Source organism: Rattus norvegicus, chromosome 4, assembly GCF_036323735.1.
Source record: "Rattus norvegicus strain BN/NHsdMcwi chromosome 4, GRCr8, whole genome shotgun sequence".
Lineage (NCBI taxonomy): Eukaryota > Metazoa > Chordata > Mammalia > Rodentia > Muridae > Rattus > Rattus norvegicus.
The window spans coordinates 100,300,169-100,319,138 of record NC_086022.1 but is presented as its reverse complement, the minus strand read 5'-3'; the positions used below and the strand labels follow the sequence as shown (position 1 = coordinate 100,319,138).

The 18,970-nt window shown below is 37.6% G+C and overlaps 1 gene segment (V, D, J or C); it reads left to right on the top strand.

Moving 5' to 3' along the window:
* Positions 1-14,901: 14,901 nt before the first annotated feature.
* On the top strand, positions 14,902-16,860 carry LOC690165 (immunoglobulin kappa variable 1-27-like). The segment is given in 3 exon segments: positions 14,902-15,014; positions 15,173-15,472; positions 16,742-16,860. Coding segments are annotated over 3 exon segments (465 nt in total).
* Positions 16,861-18,970: the final 2,110 nt, after the last annotated feature.

The window sequence follows — 18,970 nt, the reverse complement described above, 5'->3', positions numbered from 1 at the left end:
ATGATGTTGAATGTTCCAGATGAGTTAGTAAGAAATTTGACATGAGAATATGATTACCCTCTTTGGGGTTCTAGGAAAGGATCTTCCTCAGAGTAATAAGCAGCCAAATCCCCTCTGCTTGCATGTATGTACGCTGTTATCTTCTTAGTTTACATAATTTTCCTGTTGTTGTGATAAAAACTACATAAAAGTTTATTCTATCTCACAATCCAAGAACATAGTCCAAAAGCTGAAGAATTAGCTCAAGAGATATGAGGCCTGACTGCTTCTCTAAAGGTCCTATATTTATTTCTTTGCAGTAACATGGAGGCTTGCACATCTAATCAATCTGACGTCCCTTTCTCAACCTTGAGTGCATCATCCACACATGATATACACATGAATACATATAGGCAAAACACCTTTACACACAGTTTTTTAAAGGAAAATTCATTGCAAGGAAGCCACATCTGCAGGAACATACAGAAGCTGGTCTACAACCAAGATGCAGAGACCAAACCAATGAGGAAACTTAATTCTCATCTGCCTTACTCCATTGTTCAGAACTGTGTCTAGGAAATATACATACACATAAGTAAATCCCTAGAGAGTAGGGTATTCATAAAGCCCCTCCTCCATGAGTACCTATCGCAGTAATGATTGATACGGGTGACAGAAATCATAATCTTCTGTAGTGTTGCTATTAGTAAAGTATTTATGCTTAAGTAAATAGTCTACTGACACGTGCTTACAGGCAACCATAACTATAGATTCTTGGCTCTAATTAAAGAAATGAGAAAGACACAAAAGTGTGAAAAATGTCTGGAAAACAAAGCAGAATATTACTCAGAAGAGCAAAATAATAGAAAAGAATCGAGAATATTATTCAAGTTATGGTGTGTGTGTGTGTGTGTGTGTGTGTGTGTGTGTGTGAGAGAGAGAGAGAGAGAGTGAGAGAGAGAGAGAGAGAGAGAGAGAGAGAGAAAGAGAGAGAGAGATGTGTGCACATATATTCCTCAGAGCATATATGTATGTTAGAATTTAACTTTCCATCTTGTGTTATGGTAAAAACCTCACTACCCTTGCTTCTCTGCTGCGTATTCTTACTCAATGTCAGTTGTTCTGAAAGTTTCCAGTGATTCTTCCCTATTTCCTTACTATTTTTCTTTAGAGATAACCAAATGAGCATTGCTATAGTCATCTTTCGAAGTGGGTTCCATGGATGAAATTAATCAATCTCAGGTCACTTGACAGGTTTGATTACCTGTCAAACCTCCAGGGTTGACATGTTAGTATTTTAACTGAGCCCTGACAATCCTAAATATTTGGTAATGAATTACCATTAAGAGTGCTGTGTACCCAATGAGCACAGCTCTGAGAGACTTGTAAAACCAGAACTCATCTTTTCCTCAATGTTATGTGGCAGCTGTAGAACTATGATATTTAAACTCCATGAAAGCCTAAGGGAGGTTCTTAAAATGCACCTTGCCTCCACAAAAAAAAAAAAAAATCACTTACTCCTCTTGGAAATTGGCTTGGGTGAATCCGTATTCACTTTAAAAAAAATAGAACTGAAAAAAATGAAAATTTATGAATTGGAGATTTGAGACTGTTGAGATTGCTTGGTAGATAAAGTGCTTTTTACACAAACTTTTGATCTGATTTTGATGTCCAGATTACAATGAGAGAAGAAAAAGATGTCTCAAATTTGGTTCATGTGAACAGTGAAGTAGGCACATAAGGTTCACAAACCATGCTGGTATCTATGAACCTGAATATCACTTCCTGAAGATAGAACGTTATTAATTTGGATTCTTTCTGTCATCCTGAATAATTTTAATAGTCCCCATAACATTTTAATGGGAATTCTGATATCCAGCGCTGTGTTGTTTGGATGGAAACGAACCACTTGAATTGATGGAGGTGAAATAAGAACTGTGTACAAAGGCAGGGAGGGAAGGCATTCAATCCCTTTAGGGTCTGTAATCACATCTCTTACATATTATCAGGTATTGGGTTTTTCATGATACATGGAACATTTTATAAGGGTATCTAGGATCAGATATTTCAGAGACTTTAAGGTTTTGTTGGCTAAAACTTTTAATCTACGAAGTGAGTGTCTTGGGTCTGTCCATATAGAAGCTGGGAGGCTGGAAAAGCCATTTTTGTTGACTTCCATTTCAGGAAGACATATTGAATTTATTGTATCACAGTGAGCAATGAAGGAAGAAGGCAGAATAATGGAAAGGAATAAAAATGGATGGGGGAGTGTAGCAATGCATATTTCCTTTCACTCTCATCTCAAGTAAAATCAATTAGAGTTTGTAAATGCTGGACTGGTTTAAAATAAGGTAGGTCTGCTCTGTGTCAGAGGCTGAGCAACTTTGTGGATTTAATACTATCATTCTGTTTCCTCCTCTTTTTCTTTTATATGTTATGTTTCATTTCTATGATAATAGGAACATATTTAAAATCAGGCATAACTGAATTCATGTCATAGACTCAGCATGATTCATTGGCCTTCCACTTTCATGCTTTGATGATTTATTTACTCTACCATGAAAAGCAGTTCTAAAGATATCAAAGAGTATCCTTTCTATTTTGCCAGAAGCTCTACTATGATGTATAATTTTAACAAAAATGCTCCTTCTTTTAAACTTTGACGGCATTTATTTAAAATGTTTGCTCCATTATAACCAAACTTCTCCTACCCATAATGTTGACACTTTTCTCTTGCCTTTATTTGTTTGTTTTTCATTATATTTTATGTGTTTGGCTGTTTATATTTATATATGTCTGTTGTGTCTAAAATCTAGTCATTTTCTTACAATACCTATCCTGCAAGGTTAGAAGTAGGCATTGGACCTCTAGAACTGGAATTTCAGAGGATTATGGACCACCATGTTGGTGCTCTGAATTGAAACCATGTCCTCTGAAAAACTTTTATGTCCTCTATCCACTTAATTATCTCTCTAGTCAATACTTTATCATTTTTGAAGGACTCTCCCATTCTGAAAGCTAGGATAAACATTCTAGACAAGGGTAGTAAATGTTATAGGCACAGACTTGTTTCCCCAGAGCTCTTAGGAGATATGCTTGGCAGGATGAATGCTCAGCTCTGCCAAGGGATACTATCTACTGGGCCCTCTTTTTGACCACACAATCCAAGGGAAATGCCCATGGTATAAGAGAGAGGAATCCTGGGGCACTGTATGGCCCTAGTCTCAGCTATTTACAGTAATCTTTCTCTGTACCTGTAGAGTGTGGTTGGGTACCAAACTCAAACCATCAACCTTGTACAGCAGGCAGATTTACTTGTTGAGGTATTTTACAGGCTTCAGATGTCATTTTCTATTGAGAGTTTATGGGATCTACTCTGAAAGATCCTTTCTCTCACAGTGAACAGTGTACACCTCAGTGCTTTTATTTTAGTATACAGATTTTCTATAATGCATTGTGTAAGGCACTTGGAAGGTGAATGATGACTGTAAAAATAATCAGAGCCTGGGTTTTTTCAGGGATTCTTTCTGACCAATTATTTTAGTTTCAAAGAGCTGTAGCCTCCTAAGAGGTTCTGCCATAACCTGACCAATACAGAAGGGAATGCTCACAGGCAACTGTTGGACTGAGCACAGGGACCACAAAAAAAGAGTTAGGGGAAGGACTGAAGGTACTGAAGGGTTTGCAACCCCACAGGTAGAACAACATTATCAACCAACCAGAACCCAGCCCCTCCCCCAACCCCCAGCTCTCAGGAACTACCACTAACCAAAGAGTAGACATGGAGGGACCCTGGCTTCAGCTGCATATGTAGCAGAGGATTGCCTTATCTGGCAACAGTGGGAGGGAAGGCCCTTTGTCCTGTGAAGGATAATGCACCAGGGTAAGGGAATCTAGGGTGATAAGGGAGGTCTGGATGGGTGCATGGGTAAGCACTCTTATAGAATAAGGGGAAGGGAGGATGGGATAGGGGATTCGCAGGTAGGGGGAACTTGGAAATAGGATAGTATTAGAAATGTAAATAAAATAACTAATAAAAATATATAAATCCTCCAAAAAACTTTTTTTCAAAAAACATAGTTTAAAATTATAGCATATATAAATCTTTCAAAAAACTTTATTTCAAAAAACATAGTTTAAAATTATAGCAATGGTCATGATCTCTAACAAGACTGGATGCTCGAACTCTACAGTCTCTTAATATTAGACTGGGAACCTACAACAAATTAACATTGTTGAATCTTTTTGCAAAATGGCTTTTTTGAAAATTCATTCAGCTTTGGTCAGGATGAGCTAAAAGAATGCAGGGTCATCAGGCTTCATGCAAACCAGAGCCCCAGAAACTTACTCAGGAGACGAGCAGGGGCACTCATGTCTATGTTGTGTCCTATAAAGAAGTTCTTGGGATAGGAGGTTGTGCCCTGTACATATTCAATATAGCAAGGTAGTAAGTATGGACATGGCTTGACAGGGCTCCAAAATTGTCTGGCTTTGTCTTAACAATTCAGTCCAGGCTCCATGGATGTCCAAGTGTCCAAGAAAAAACAGTTTTGCAAAAGTTTGCCTATAGGAACATGTTCATGTATGTGGGTAAGTGCACATCAGCATAGGATCCAGTGACCAGTGGTATTTTTATATTCCCCCTTTCTTATAGGTGCTTTATTGATGCTATATTTAAAGGAAGGTCAGTATCTGTTCTTGTAAAACAATCTTATGGAATATGAAGCTATTTTTTCAGGCATTGCTGTCCATATTGAGTGAATAAATACTCGCATTTTTTCCAGGTATGGCTGGTGTGCATTGGATAGGTAAAACAGTAGGGTTTATTTATATATTAGGAGAAGGTTCGTCAACTCTAGCTAAGTTGTCTTTATTTCTGTATTTATCAATGTTTTGCCCAATTAACTAAACAAAGGTCAAAGAAATTCTAACTACTTTCAGAGTAGGATAAGTTCCCCTGAGCAGTTCTATAAAAGTACATATCCATTCCTTTTGTTCCTTAGATGCCTGCAACTAGTACTCTCTGTTTCAATTTTAAAATGATAATTATGTTTCTTCTTTGAATTATATACATATATACAGCAGGCAGGTTTCTCCTTACCATGGGCCAGAACAGGTCCTTTTTTACTACCAATGCAGGCTTAGTCTTACTAAAAGGAACAAATCTTTTCTCTTAAAAACTTGGGTTTAATTCATTTAGCATTAAAAGGATAGAAGCTATTTCTTTTTCTATGTAATAAAGATTGGAGCTCATCTTTCATCCAGAATAAGTGAGTTCTTTCTGCACCGGTGCTTTTGGTCTTTTGCATATGTAAATATGGATATGTGTGTAAGTATGTAATTGTGTGAATGTATGCATATGTACCTGTAAGAATGTAATTGAGAGAATGCATGTAAGCTGGGCCTAGTTGATTCAAGTGGAAATGCATAAATGCGATTTATTGAATTCATGTGTGAAATTATATATATTTATGCGTATTTGGCTATATAAAAGTTTTTCCTTCTGCAAGGCTATTCACTTCTCTTGCTTCAATAGAAGTTTATTGCTCCAAACTTCCCCATAGCCTGACAAGCAAGAGGCATAGGGACAAAAGGGAAAAGGCTCTAGCAATTGAGCCTCTACTTTATCTCCTGCTGTTTTAGAATGAGGTGCTAAATGCCAGAGCCTGCAGTTTCTGGCCTCAGAGGAACACAGAAAGTAGGTCAGTACCAGTAGCAGAACATAGGGACTTAGACATAGATAAGTAAATCAGTTATAGTAACATAGTAACTTAGACTTAGATAAGTAAACATATTATTATACAGCAACCCTAAATACCTCCTAAGACTAAGTCTTACCCTCCACAGATGCTCTTCCCTCTCCGCTGCTTCAAGAAGAACCAACAGGAGAAAGAAGACTAATGTGAGGGCTGGTCCCGGCACAGGATAGCTGATAATATATCCTAGAATGGTAGGCAGAAAAAAATTTAGTGTCACAATGGGAATAAGTACTATGAAATTTTTTTCTTCTGGACAGTACATGGTTGTGGCACTTAATGAAAGAAAAACAGCTGTAGTTACACACACCCCTCCTTGGAAGCTTAAGACAGTAAAAAAATCCCTATCTCTTCTAACACGAGCTGTTGCCTTTGGAAACGTAAGTTCTTTAATAGCATGGGTACATACAAATTTTATTGCTCTATGCATAGCTTTTACTATCTCTGGCATATACCACCCTCTTTGAGGTTCCATATTTGAAGCCCTGTGAATAGATTGCTGTGTGCTTTATTATCATTGATGTTTGATCCTCAGATTTCGCTCCTACATTGCAAATTTTATGGTTAAAATTATTATCTTTATAAATGGCATACTTTTAACACAAATAATGTAAAGTCACATCATCCAGTGCCATGCTGAATGAATCAGAAAATGTTCATTTCAGATTTTTAAGTGGATATTGCAGTATGTAAGTCCTGTTCATGTCAAATTAATGGTGTCTGTAGAGCGCTAATGTTGACCAGTCTTTATGCTCCCTGGTGGGATCTGAACAATAGAGAGACCCATCAGTTGAGCAAAAAGTTCATAGAGATCCAACGGTGTCTTGGTGCCAGCAGAAGCAAGGATCAATTTCTAAGCCTTTTATATACTGAGAATTCTCCTGACATCATGGGTCTATGGCCTCTTCAGAGATACTGAATATGGGATATTATTTTATTGTCAAAGTTAAAGTATTTGAGAGGTGTCAAATTATTAGCATTATGATGCAGCACACTCCCCAACCCCATGCTCTCCAATTGAGGAAAATACTATTTTTCTTGTGATGGCTCAGAGGTTCTTTGCCTTAGCAGCTGCTTCCTTTTGCTCAAACGTGGTTCTTCTTTAGTTTTGTGAAGTTCATCTTCTTGCATAATTGTGAAATTGAGTTTCACTGTTACTTAGAAGAGCCTGTCCAGTATGAAGGAACCATGGCCAGTAGGTGGCATGCTTTTGTGGGTCACACTCTACCTAGTACAGGACTTTATAACACTTAGGTTTTTTTGGTTTTTTTTTTAAGAACTGTTGTACAGTATTGAGCAAATAGATATTACAATGATATAGATGAGGGAGTGACTCTTGTGTTCTCCTAAATAGATAAACTGCTTCTTTCCTGTTGGTTAATTTACCTTGATCCTATATATCTCTTACTCTGCCAAGAGTCAGGTCAATTACTCAGACTCCATTACTTTCCAGCTTTTCTCCATTAGATCTCAAATTATTTCTCAAATTATCCACTGTCCAAACTGCCTCTGTTGGTCAGCATCTCCTACTCTGGCTTTCTGCATTTTAACTATGATACTTTTTTTTTAAATAGATATATTTCTTCCAATTTCCCATTTTTCATTGGTCAAACCCTGCTTTACACTCTATTTCTTTCCACCTAGGCAATGTGCAGAGGAGCAACCCATGGCACTGTTTGCCTCTTCCCCAGACACTCCTGTTTGCTATGCCTAATCCGCGGTGGTCAATGTCACTTTAAGCTTAAATCCCATACTCATAATTCCATCCTCATCGTTCCTGTGCCCACATTCCTACTGACCACATGCCCTTAATATTTGTGCAGTAAATATTTTTTCAAAATGAGCAATTTTAAATATTAACACACAACACTTGGGTTCATTTGCCTTATGCTCACTAATACTTCAGACAGCAAAGGAATACATGCAAAGTTAAAATCCAAGTTACCCACCTCAATTTTAGGGAAACTTAAATCATCTTCACAAGAGTAATACCTATATTCCTCATGGTATTTATGATTCTGAAGTTCAAAAATAATGAATATTATTAAAAGATATATAATAGGTAAAAATAAAAAACAGAGAAGAGAGGGAGACCATTTAATGTGACTATATAATGAGCTATTTCCTCAACATTCTCCCTGGTAATTGATTTTTAGTCCTCTCATGAGCATTAGTTTCTGTGATAATTTATTGTTGCTTTTCTTGCTAATGGTGTTTTGATGGTTGTTTTGTGTATATCCATAATGTTATTCACTTTACTTCTCCTTCATGCTAATGGTAAAAAAACAATTTTGATGAAAGAACAATCTACTGTCTGACCAGTAATAACCACTAAACAGCAGGCATATCACTATGCCACATTCTGACATGTCTCTCTTACCTCTGGTAATCCGCCATAGTTTGTATTACTTTTTTTTTCTGTTTACGTGGATGAGTGTTTTGTCTATATGTATGCTGGTGAACCAATTGCATGCCCAGGGCTAGTGTTAGTCAGAAGAGGGGATCAAATCTTCTGGAACTAGACTTATAAATGGTTCTTAACCACATTTGGGCTCTGGAAAACAAAAGCAGATCCTCTCCAAAGCAACAACTAGTTTTATTCCCTGATCCATGTCTTTTGACAAAATCTTTTGCTAGTCAACAACTTTATGTGGTTCATTCATCACATTCCATAAACATATTTTTTAATTTTAAATATGCAAAGCATAAACTATTTGTATTTACCATATATCTGATGATAAAAATATACCTGCTACTTCAGAATCTTCATAGCCAGTCTTGCTACTTTTAAACCTGTAACAGAGGCTCAGTCATTGAGAGCAGGAAAAGAGAAAAAAAAAAAAAAAGGTCAAGGATCTTCCCCTTCAGGTCAAAGAAACAACAAATTCTTCAAGTTCTCTTAAGGTCTCCCAAAAGAGGCTTGCAGATGTGCAGAACAGGATTCTATTTACTCACATCCAAATTCTCTACCTGGCTTCTGTGAAAGGACTTGTGTGGTCTAGCTTCTTCACTTATGAATCACGATGCATGTGCTATACTGTGCCTTGCATTGAAAAAAGCCCACACCAGGGATCTAGTCTCAACATCTATGTGAACAAATTGACTGTATCACAGATATTTCCTTTATATTTTCAGGGAGCTGTTCCCAAAATGTATGTGTGGATTGTGTATGATATAAGACATTGTTTTTGTTTTTTTGTTTTTTTTTTCCACCACTTGTTTGATCTTCTTGTCACTGAGTCTTCTCTTTGAAATATGTCCAACGCTCATGGAATCCAAAGCAAAATGAACTACATAGAAACAGACACAGTAATATGGATTGGTACTTATCTTTTCTCATTTGAATAATTCAAAAATAACTATAAATTATGCTTGGATTTAGAATACAATGTCTTGAATAAATGAATTCTAATATATGTGTTGAAGTACCTATACTTACTTTCCAAAAGTATCCACTATCTATTTCTTCTGTGAAATATCAAACATCATTAATCATTGAATACATTACATTCAGTGCACAGACTCACTTAGAATATATTTTGGGCTGGAGGGAGTTAGTGGATAATATCTCTAACTTATTATTTTCCAAATTTTTTCCTGTTTAAAAATATGTACAATTACTATTTAAGATGTAAAGTACTTTGACATGAATGAAATAATGTTTTGTTTAAATAAAGATAAAAAGCAGAAGTAAAAAAGAATGTAGATGTTTAAGATTTTTGAGGATCACGAACTGAAGACCCAGAAATGAACCCACACACATCTGGTCATCCGACCTTTGAAAAGAAGGCAAACGCTTCCAGGGGGAAAAGATAGCATATTCAACAAACGGTGCTGGTTCAACTAGTGGTCAGAATGTAGAAGAATGTAAATTGATCCATTCTTATTGCCATGTACAAAGCTCAAGTCCAAGTGGATCAAGGACCTCCACATAAAACCAGGTACACTCAAACAAATAGAAGAAAAAGATGGGAAGACCCTCAAACATATGGGCACTGGGGAAAATTTCTGGAACAGAACAAAAATGGCTTATGCTCGGAGATCAAAAATCAATAACCTCATAAAACTGCAAAGCTTCTGTAAGGCAAAGGACACTGTCATTAACACAAAATGCCAAACAAGGGATTAGACAAAGATCTTTACCAAATCTACATCTAATAGAGGGGTAATATTCAAAATATACAGAGAACTCAAGAAATTAGAGTCCAGAGAGTCAAATAACCCTACTAAAATAGGTGTACTGAGCTAAACAAAGAATTCTCAACTGAGGAATATTGAATGGCTGAGAAGTACCTAAAGAAATGTTCAACATACTTATCCATCAGGGAAATACAAATCAAAACAATCCTGACATTTCACCACACCATTCAGAATGGCTAGGATAAAAAGCTCAGGTGACAGCAGATACTGGCAAGGATGTGTAAAAAGAGGACTACTCCACCATTGTTGGTGGAATTGCAAGCTGGTAAAAATCTGGAAATCAGTCTTGAGATTCCTCAGAAAATTGGACATTGTACTACCCAAGGACCAAGCTGTACCACTCCTGGGCATATACCCAAATGATGCTCAGACATATAACAAGGATACATGTTCCAATACATTCAAAGTATCCTTATTTATAATAGCCTGAAGCTGGAAAGAACCCAGATGTCCTTCAACAGAAGAATGGATACAGAAAGTGCGGTACATGTACACAACAGAGTACTACTAAGCTGTCAACCCCAATGACTTCATGAAATTCATAGGCAAATGGATGGCACTAGCAATTATCATCTGAATGAGGGAACCCAGTTACAAAAGAAGGCACATGGTATGCATTCACTGATAAGTAGATATTAGTGGAAAAGCTCGAATTACCGAAGGTACAATTCACAGACCACATGAGACTCAAGAAGATGGAAGACCAAAGTTTAGATGCTTCAGTCCTTCTTAAAAGGGGGAGCAAAAATATTCATACAAGGTTATATGGAGACAAAGTTTGCAGCGAAGAATGAAGGGATGGCCATTCAGAGCCTGCCCTACCTGGGGATCCAGCCTTTATACATACAGGCTAAAATCACAGACAGTATTGCTGATTCCAAGAAGTACATGCTGACAGGAGCCTGATATGTATGTCTCCTGAGAGGCTCTATCAGAGTATGACAAATACAGAAGTGAAAGCTAGCAGCCAACCATTGAACTGAGAATGAGATCCCCACTGAAGGAGGTAGAGAAAAAATTGAAGGAGCTAAAGGGGCTTGCAACCCCATATGAACAACAATACCATCCAACCACAGCTCACACAGACTAAACTACCACCCAAAAGTACACATGGACAGACCTATGGCTCCAGCTGCATATGTAGCAGAGGATGTACTTATTGGACACCTATGGGAGGAGAGGCCCTTGGTCCTGCAAAGGCTATATACCCCAGTGTAGGGGAATGTCAGGGCAGGGATGCAGGAAGAGGTGGGTGGTTGGTGAGGGGGAACACCCTCATAAAAAAAGTAGGAGGTTAGATGAGATAGGGGATTTATGGATGGGAAACCGAGATATAAATAAAAAAAATATCCAATGGAAAAAGAAAGTAACCTCAGGATCTTCTCATAACATGCTGAGAAAGCCTTTGACAAAACTCAAAATCCCGTCATGTTAAAAGTCTTGGGAAGATCAAAAATTCAATACCCAAAATTAAGCATAGTAAAAGCAATATATAGCAAACTTAGTAGCCATCATCAAACTAAATGGAGAGAAACTTGAAGCAATCCCACTAAAATCACAGACTAGCCAAGGCTGTCAACTCTCTCCCTACCTATTCAATATAGTACTTGATATCCTAGTCAGAGGAATTAGACAAGAAAAAGAAGTCAAAGCTATACAAACTGGAAAGGAAGAAGTAAAAATATCACTATTTCCAGATGATAAGACAGTATACTTAAGTGACCCTAAAAAGTCCACCAGAGAACTCCTAAACCTGATGTCCCAACTAGTTTTGTATATCATCTTGACAAAAACTGGAGTTATTACAGAGAATTGAGCCTCCCTTAAATAAATTCCTCCATGACATTCAGATGTAAGGCATTTTCTCAATTAGTGATCAAGGGCAGAGGACCCCTTGTGGGTGGTACCATTCCTGGACTAGTAGTCTTCAGTTCTATAAGAAAACAAGCTAAGCAAGGCAGGAGAAGCAAGGCAGTAACAATCTTTCATGGCCTCAGCATCAGCTCCTTTTTCAATACCTGCTTGAGTTCCAGTCCTGACTTTCTTTGGTGATGAACAGCAATATGGAAGTGTAACCTGAATAAACTCTTTCTTCTCAAACTTTCTTCTTGTTCATGAACAAGACTGGAAATCAAGCAGCACATTTCCCTTCTGTTCACAATGCTCTCCACTGGAAGAAACAGCTCTTTCTTATATGATAGGTCAGAGAGTCTTTGCTTCAGTAACTCCTTCTGCTCAAGCATGGTTCTCCCTTAGTTGTGTGAAGCTCATGGTCCTTCATGATTTGAAATTATGAGAGTTTCACAATTAAAAAGAAGAGCATGCAGTAGGACTCCTGTACAAAAGAACCATGGCGAGTAGGAGGCAACCATTTGTTTTGTATGCCATGCTCTATCTTGTACAGGACTTTATGCCTCACTGAAAGAGTTTTTGATAAGAATGTTCATATAGTATTGGACAAGTAGATGCTTTAGTGAAGCAAGCGGCTCTTGTATTCTGAACAGCTTAGCTGCCTCTACCCATTGGGTTGAATTACCTTGACCGTATATATCTATTATTTTTCCAGGTGCAAGGTGTGTTATTCAGACCCTTAATTTCCAGTTTTTCTCCATTACATGCTGAACTTTTTTTCTGTTCAAAGAGTTTAAAGTTACTCTGGTAGTCAGTTTCTCCTATTCAGGCTATCTGCATGTTCACTTCTCTATTTTCTTTTAAAGATATATTCTTTTCCATTTTACATTCTTCACCTGCCTAACACTGTCTTACAATCTATTCCTTCCCACATAGGCAATGTGTGGAGGATCAACCCATGGCACTATTTGTCTCTTCCTTCATCCTCTCCTGCATATTATGCCTACTCTCTCATGCTACTGTTAAAAAATAATTTTGGTGAAAGATCAACCTGCTCTCTAGCCAGTAATACTAAGTAAATAGCTGTAAATAATCAGTAAATGCCACATTCTCACCTATCCCTCTTACCTCTGTTATTCTACCATGGTTTGTTTTACTTTATTTACTGTTTACTTGTTTGCATGTTCTGAATGAATATATGCTGTTGAACCAAGTATATATCTGGTGCTACTGGTAATCATAAGAGGCCATCAAATCCTCTGGAAATAGAATGGTAAATGGTTGTTAACCCCATTTGGGCAATGGTCCTCTCCAAGGTAAGAAATGTTTTTATTCACTGAACCATCTCTATTGATAAAATATGTTTGCTATTCAAAAAAATTATATACTTTATTATCACATTCCATAAAGTTATATTTAATTTTATATATGTAAATCAAAAGAATTTGTATTTACCACACAATTGATGATAATAAAAATATATCTAGTGAAAAGATTCTTCCTACTCAGTCTTTTTACTTTTAAACCTATAACAGAGGCTCAGTTACTGAGAGCAGAAGGAGAAAAAAGATCAAGAATCTTTACCTTCATAGCAGAAAAAAAGCAAATTCTACATGTCCTCTTGAGGACTCCAAGAAGAGGCTTCTGGGTGTCCAAATCAGCGTTCTGTTTGCCTGTAGTCACATGCTCTACCTGGCTTCACTGAAGGTATTTATGTGGCACAACTTCTCTGCTTATGCAGAAATAAGGATGTGGCTTAGAGTGAACAAAGCATACTCTGGGGAAGAGTCTATCCCCTATGGGAACACAGATCACTCACTGCTCTCTTTTTATGTTTTCAAGGAGCCGTTTCTTCTCTTCTGTGTATGAAATGGGTATAATAGACGACATGGGGCTTTCATCAACTCTTCAATCTTCAATGAAACTAAGTCTTCCCTCTATCATTTGTTCTGTGGTCATGGAGTCCGAAGCAAAATGAACACTATACAAACAAAAGGGCAATATAAATTGGTATAGGGAGAACTGTTGCTTTATGTTTTCACATTTGAAAGATTCACAAATAAATATATAATATGGTTAGAACTGGAATAAAGTATTTTGTTACATGAATGTATATGTGTATGTATTGATATAATAACTACTGTACATCCCTTCCATAGGCATTCAATGTCTATTACTTCTTTGAGATATTAGATCTCATCACTGACTGGAAAAGAAGCAAACAAACATTTGTTTCACTGATCCAGTTAGAAAACTTGGAGCTGGTGTTACTGTAGATAATATCTCTAATGAGAATTTCTACCAAGTTATTTTTTGTATAAAACTATCTCTAATCCCTGTAATATGCAAAGTATGTTGATATGAATAAAATAAAGTTTCGTTTCTAAAGATATAAAAACAGAAAGAAGGGAAAAGAATGTTTAATTTTTTTTAAGGATCTGAAAGGCCACATAGTAGAGAAGGGGCCTCTGCATGGGATAACGCTTAGGGTCAAAACCTATGAGAAAGAATACGAGTAATTATCTGAGTGTTCATGACCTCAGAGAAAGATCAGACACAAGATGGGAAGCATCAATGCATTCAGTCACATCAGCTTTATGTAGTTGACAATTAAGTGAATGTAGGTCCTGCCATTTAGGAGTCACATTTTTGTGTTGTCTTGTTCACTGTGTATTGAGTTTTTGCTTTTGCAAAACTTCATATTAAGAGGACCAGGGATGGGGAACGAAAAGGAAGACACTGTTTCCAATAGTATTTATTGACAGGCACCTATAAAAGGAGCCTCTGTATTGTTTTCCAGGTCTTTTCAGGTCAGGTCTGTGTCATAGTGAACAGTGCCTGTATGAGTTGGAGCTCTCTTGAGGAAAGCATGGCAGAAAATTTTAATGAATATAATACATAATACACTCTTTATAGGAACCTGGCCTGACATTGTTCTTCTCTTTCTGAAGAGAAATAAACACACTTCCTGTCAGAAAAATCTATGCATTCCAACCAACCTTAGTCCTGAGTGTGGCAGAGACATCAGGTCCTTATTAAATTAAAGAACCGAAACAGCCATGCAGCTGTGCCAGACTGCAGATAATTTGCATATTAGAACACAGCCCACTGAACTATGCCTTCTTATTAGACAATCTGGACACTTTTGTATTCAGTCCCAGACAGGACACAGGACAGTCAAGATGGCTCCAGTTCAACTTTTAGGGCTTTTGCTGCTCTGCCTCCCAGGTAAGATGGACCATAACAAACAAACAAACAAACAAACAAACAAACAAACAAACAAACAAAAAAACCCTTTCAGAATTGTGTCTGGTGCTGTGAAAAGTTATGTTTTTCATTTTTCATGTTGTTAACAGTTTGTATTTGATGTGTATTTCCAATATCAGCCATGAGATGTGACATCCAGATGACCCAGTCTCCTTCACTCCTGTCTGCATCTGTGGGAGACAGAGTCACTCTCAACTGCAAAGCAAGTCAGAATATTTATAAGAACTTAGAGTGGTATCAGCAAAAGCATGGAGAAGCTCCAAAACTCCTGATATATTATACAAACAATTTGCAAACGGGCATCTCATCAAGGTTCAGTGGCAGTGGATCTGGTACAGATTACACACTCACCATCAGCAGCCTGCAGCCTGAAGATGTTGCCACATATTACTGCTATCAGTATAACAGCGGGCCCCACGGTGATACAAACCATAACATAAACCACCCAGAGATGCAGATGTGTGAGGTTGGGTTTTCACAGCTGTTTTTTTTTTTTTTTTGGTTCTTTTTATTACTGACATAATGTTTCAGATGTAGCCAGGCTTTGAAGATTTTGAATGATTTGGGCATCAGAGGCCCATGATATTGCTCTGTACTGGGTATGCTTCAGCAGTACAAACAATACTGATTGTCTGTAGACTTCATGAACTGTTGCGGTCATTATACCTGAGGAATCTAAGTGATATTCTCAGATGGAATTGTTATATAGCAAAACAAATGACAATGTAGATGAAGCAAACACTGTCTGGTGTTATAAACACAAGTGGAGTCTACCGAAAAGCTATTGAACGGCTTTTGGATGGTGTAAAGTAGAGGTATGCAATGTTGAAGCTTCAGACAGACAGAAACGTGCTGTTCATTTTGAAATCAGATTTCGGTTGCATGACAAAGATTTGAAGTGTAAGTATGTGGTCTCAAGACCTCTTTCCAAAGACCAGTATTATGGTATTGATGCTCCCAGTGGTCTTTATGAATTCTTGCCTTTATGTAAATTTTACTCTATCCAGGTACCCACCTGTTGTCACTAGAGAATTTTACAACCATATTTGTCCTCTGTAATATAAGACTGGTTCCATATTTTACAATTAATAATTGCTCTTTCATTTTAGTAGATATATTAGAAATATTTATGGGTTTGGTGAAATAATTTTTACCTGTAAAATTTATTTTGGCACTAATTTTTTGTTTAAAGGTTTGAATAAACACGTGTACTAGAAGAATACTCCTCTTGCTTTACATCCTAACCAGCATGAGCTGTCACTTAAGCCTTTGATCTTAGCTACTCTGGTGAGTGCAAGATGAAACATCAACGTTGCTTTCATTTGCATTTCCCTGATGACTGAGGACTCTGACCATTTCTTCTTCTTTTTTATTTTTTTTTTGGTTCTTTTTTTTTTTTTTTTTTTTGGAGCCGGGAAGGAACCCAGGGCCTTGCGCTTCCTAGGCAAGCGCTCTACCACTGAGCTAAATCCCCAACCCCTTGACCATTTCTTTAAATGCTTTTCAGCTATTCAGGATTCCTCTGTTGAGAATTCTGCTTATCTCTGTGTCGCAGATTTAAATAGGTTATTTGGTTTATTGGTGTCAACTTCTTGAGTTCTTTATATCTTTTGGCAATTCTGTGATGGCTGTCAGGTTGGTGAAGATCCTTTCCTAACCTGTAGGCTGCTGTTCTGTCCTATTGACAGAGTTCTTTGCTTTACAGAAGCTTTTCAGTCGAATGAATTTTGAATTAGTGCAAACTTGTCCAACCACGCTGGTAATCAATATGGATGTTTCCCATAAAATTGTGAACAGTTCTACCTGAAGATCCAGTTACACTTTTCCTGGGCATGCACCCAATATATGATCTATCATACCACTGGGACATGTGCTGCACTATGTTCATAGAAGCTTTATTTGTAATAGACAGAATCTGGAAACAATCAAGATGTCACTCAACCAAAGAATGGATACAGAAACTACTGTTCATTTATGCAACGGAATACTAACCAGGTATTAAACGCAAGGATATCAGGAATTGTGAAGGCAAAGGAATGGAACTAGAAAATATTTTCTTGAGTGAAGTAAATCAGGCTCAAAAGAACAGGCACGACAAAAGCCTAGCATTACTGCTTTTTGAGAGGCTCCACCCAGCAGCAGCAGACAAAAGCAGATGCAGAGAGTCTCAGCCAAACATTGATCATAGCACAGCGAGACTTTTGAAAGAGTTTGGGGAAGGATTGAGTGACTTGCAGGGAAGTCATAGGAATTCCACAAGAAGACTGACAGTGTAAAATAATCTAGACTCTTGGGGGCTCTCAGAGACTGAACCACTAACCAAAGAGCCTCCATGGGTGGAAGCCAAGGTCCCTGCTCACATGCAGCAGATGTCTAGCTTAATCTACATGCAGTTTCCCCAACAACTGGACTGGGGGCTATCCCTAAACTGATGCCAACAAATAATGGAACAACTTTATGTACAGATTTTTCAACAAAATATAATTCCACATATTTTTTATCTTTAAAGGTTTTTAAAACACACACACGAACACATACACATGCACATGTGCACACACACAAACACACACACACATACACACACACACACTCACAAAGGGTGTGTGTCATCTTTATCTAAACAGGAGATTAAACCTCTATGAGGTAGAGAATTCCTCTTTGAATTTATGGTAATCTTCCCAATCTGGGTGAACTGAGAGAGATTAATACCCTGAATTTGGTGGAAGAGGAGGAGCCTTTGGTTCCATGTGTAAAATTTCAGCTTCTGTTTACATGTTGTCCATACTCCACAAACCCCATCTTTTGCTAATTTCACTTCTTTTAATGCTTTATTGTCTAATTCGTACTCATTTAAAGAAGCTGTCTCTTAGTCCTCAGAATTCTGGCGCTCACACTCATCCTATATCATATTGATAACAACTGATACCATGCCCATGTGACCCAAATTATATTACAATTTTATGCACGTGGCTGATGAGTTTGGATATTCTGCTTCATGTTCTCCACAACCTAAACAATGAATGTCCCTTCATCAGGATCCAAGGATTATAGTCACGGTCAATATTATGTTGCAGCAATCTAGCAGATGTGCTTTAAATACAGGAGTTCTACATTTTTTTAATGATGCACTAGTCAGCAAATAGTACTGTGTTACCCAATTTTTGCCTCATTGTTCCTGCTTACCTCCTTCTGCAGGGGTGTCTCTAATCTTTCAATTGAAGGTCTTAAAGTCTTTTTTCACATGCCACTTGTGAATTTTCTCCTGTGAAAGCAGGAGATTACCTGGGAATGAAAGGAGCCAAAAGGAATGAGGTAGACCACAGCCTAATGCTGTATGGAGAAAGTATTAAATCCCTGTGGTTTCTACCCAGCTTCTGAACCTTTGGAATAAAAAGCACACACAGCCTTGGTATTTACAAAAAGCATTAAACAGTACAAAAGCTTGACAGATGCCTACCCTCTATGTTTTTAGAAACTACTTTCCTATCAATAAATCTGAGTTATTACATACTCTGCTTCTTAATGGGCTACTCTTAATTGGCCATCCCTCAGAGTCACATTGTCTTTATTTCTAAGCCAGGGGACTTCTTCCTCTTCTCCCTGGTATCTGTCTCCAACTTCCAGCCCTGGATACCTCAAGCTCAACTATGTCTTCTCTGCCCAGGTATTGAGTATTGGCATTTTTATTTAACTATCAGAAGTAATTTGGGGTCAGGGTCACTTAGCATCTACCTGCAGACTCTCTCCTCCTTGGGGTAACCAGATTTTGGGTTCAATATTACCACTGAAATACAAGTAGCATCAGACCAACTAACTGCAATGCTGCACACAGTTTAGTTTAGATTCTGGTATACATTTTATACACAGATTCAATAAAGAAGGAGGTGAGCAAGCCACGCTGTTTGAGTTCAGAAAAT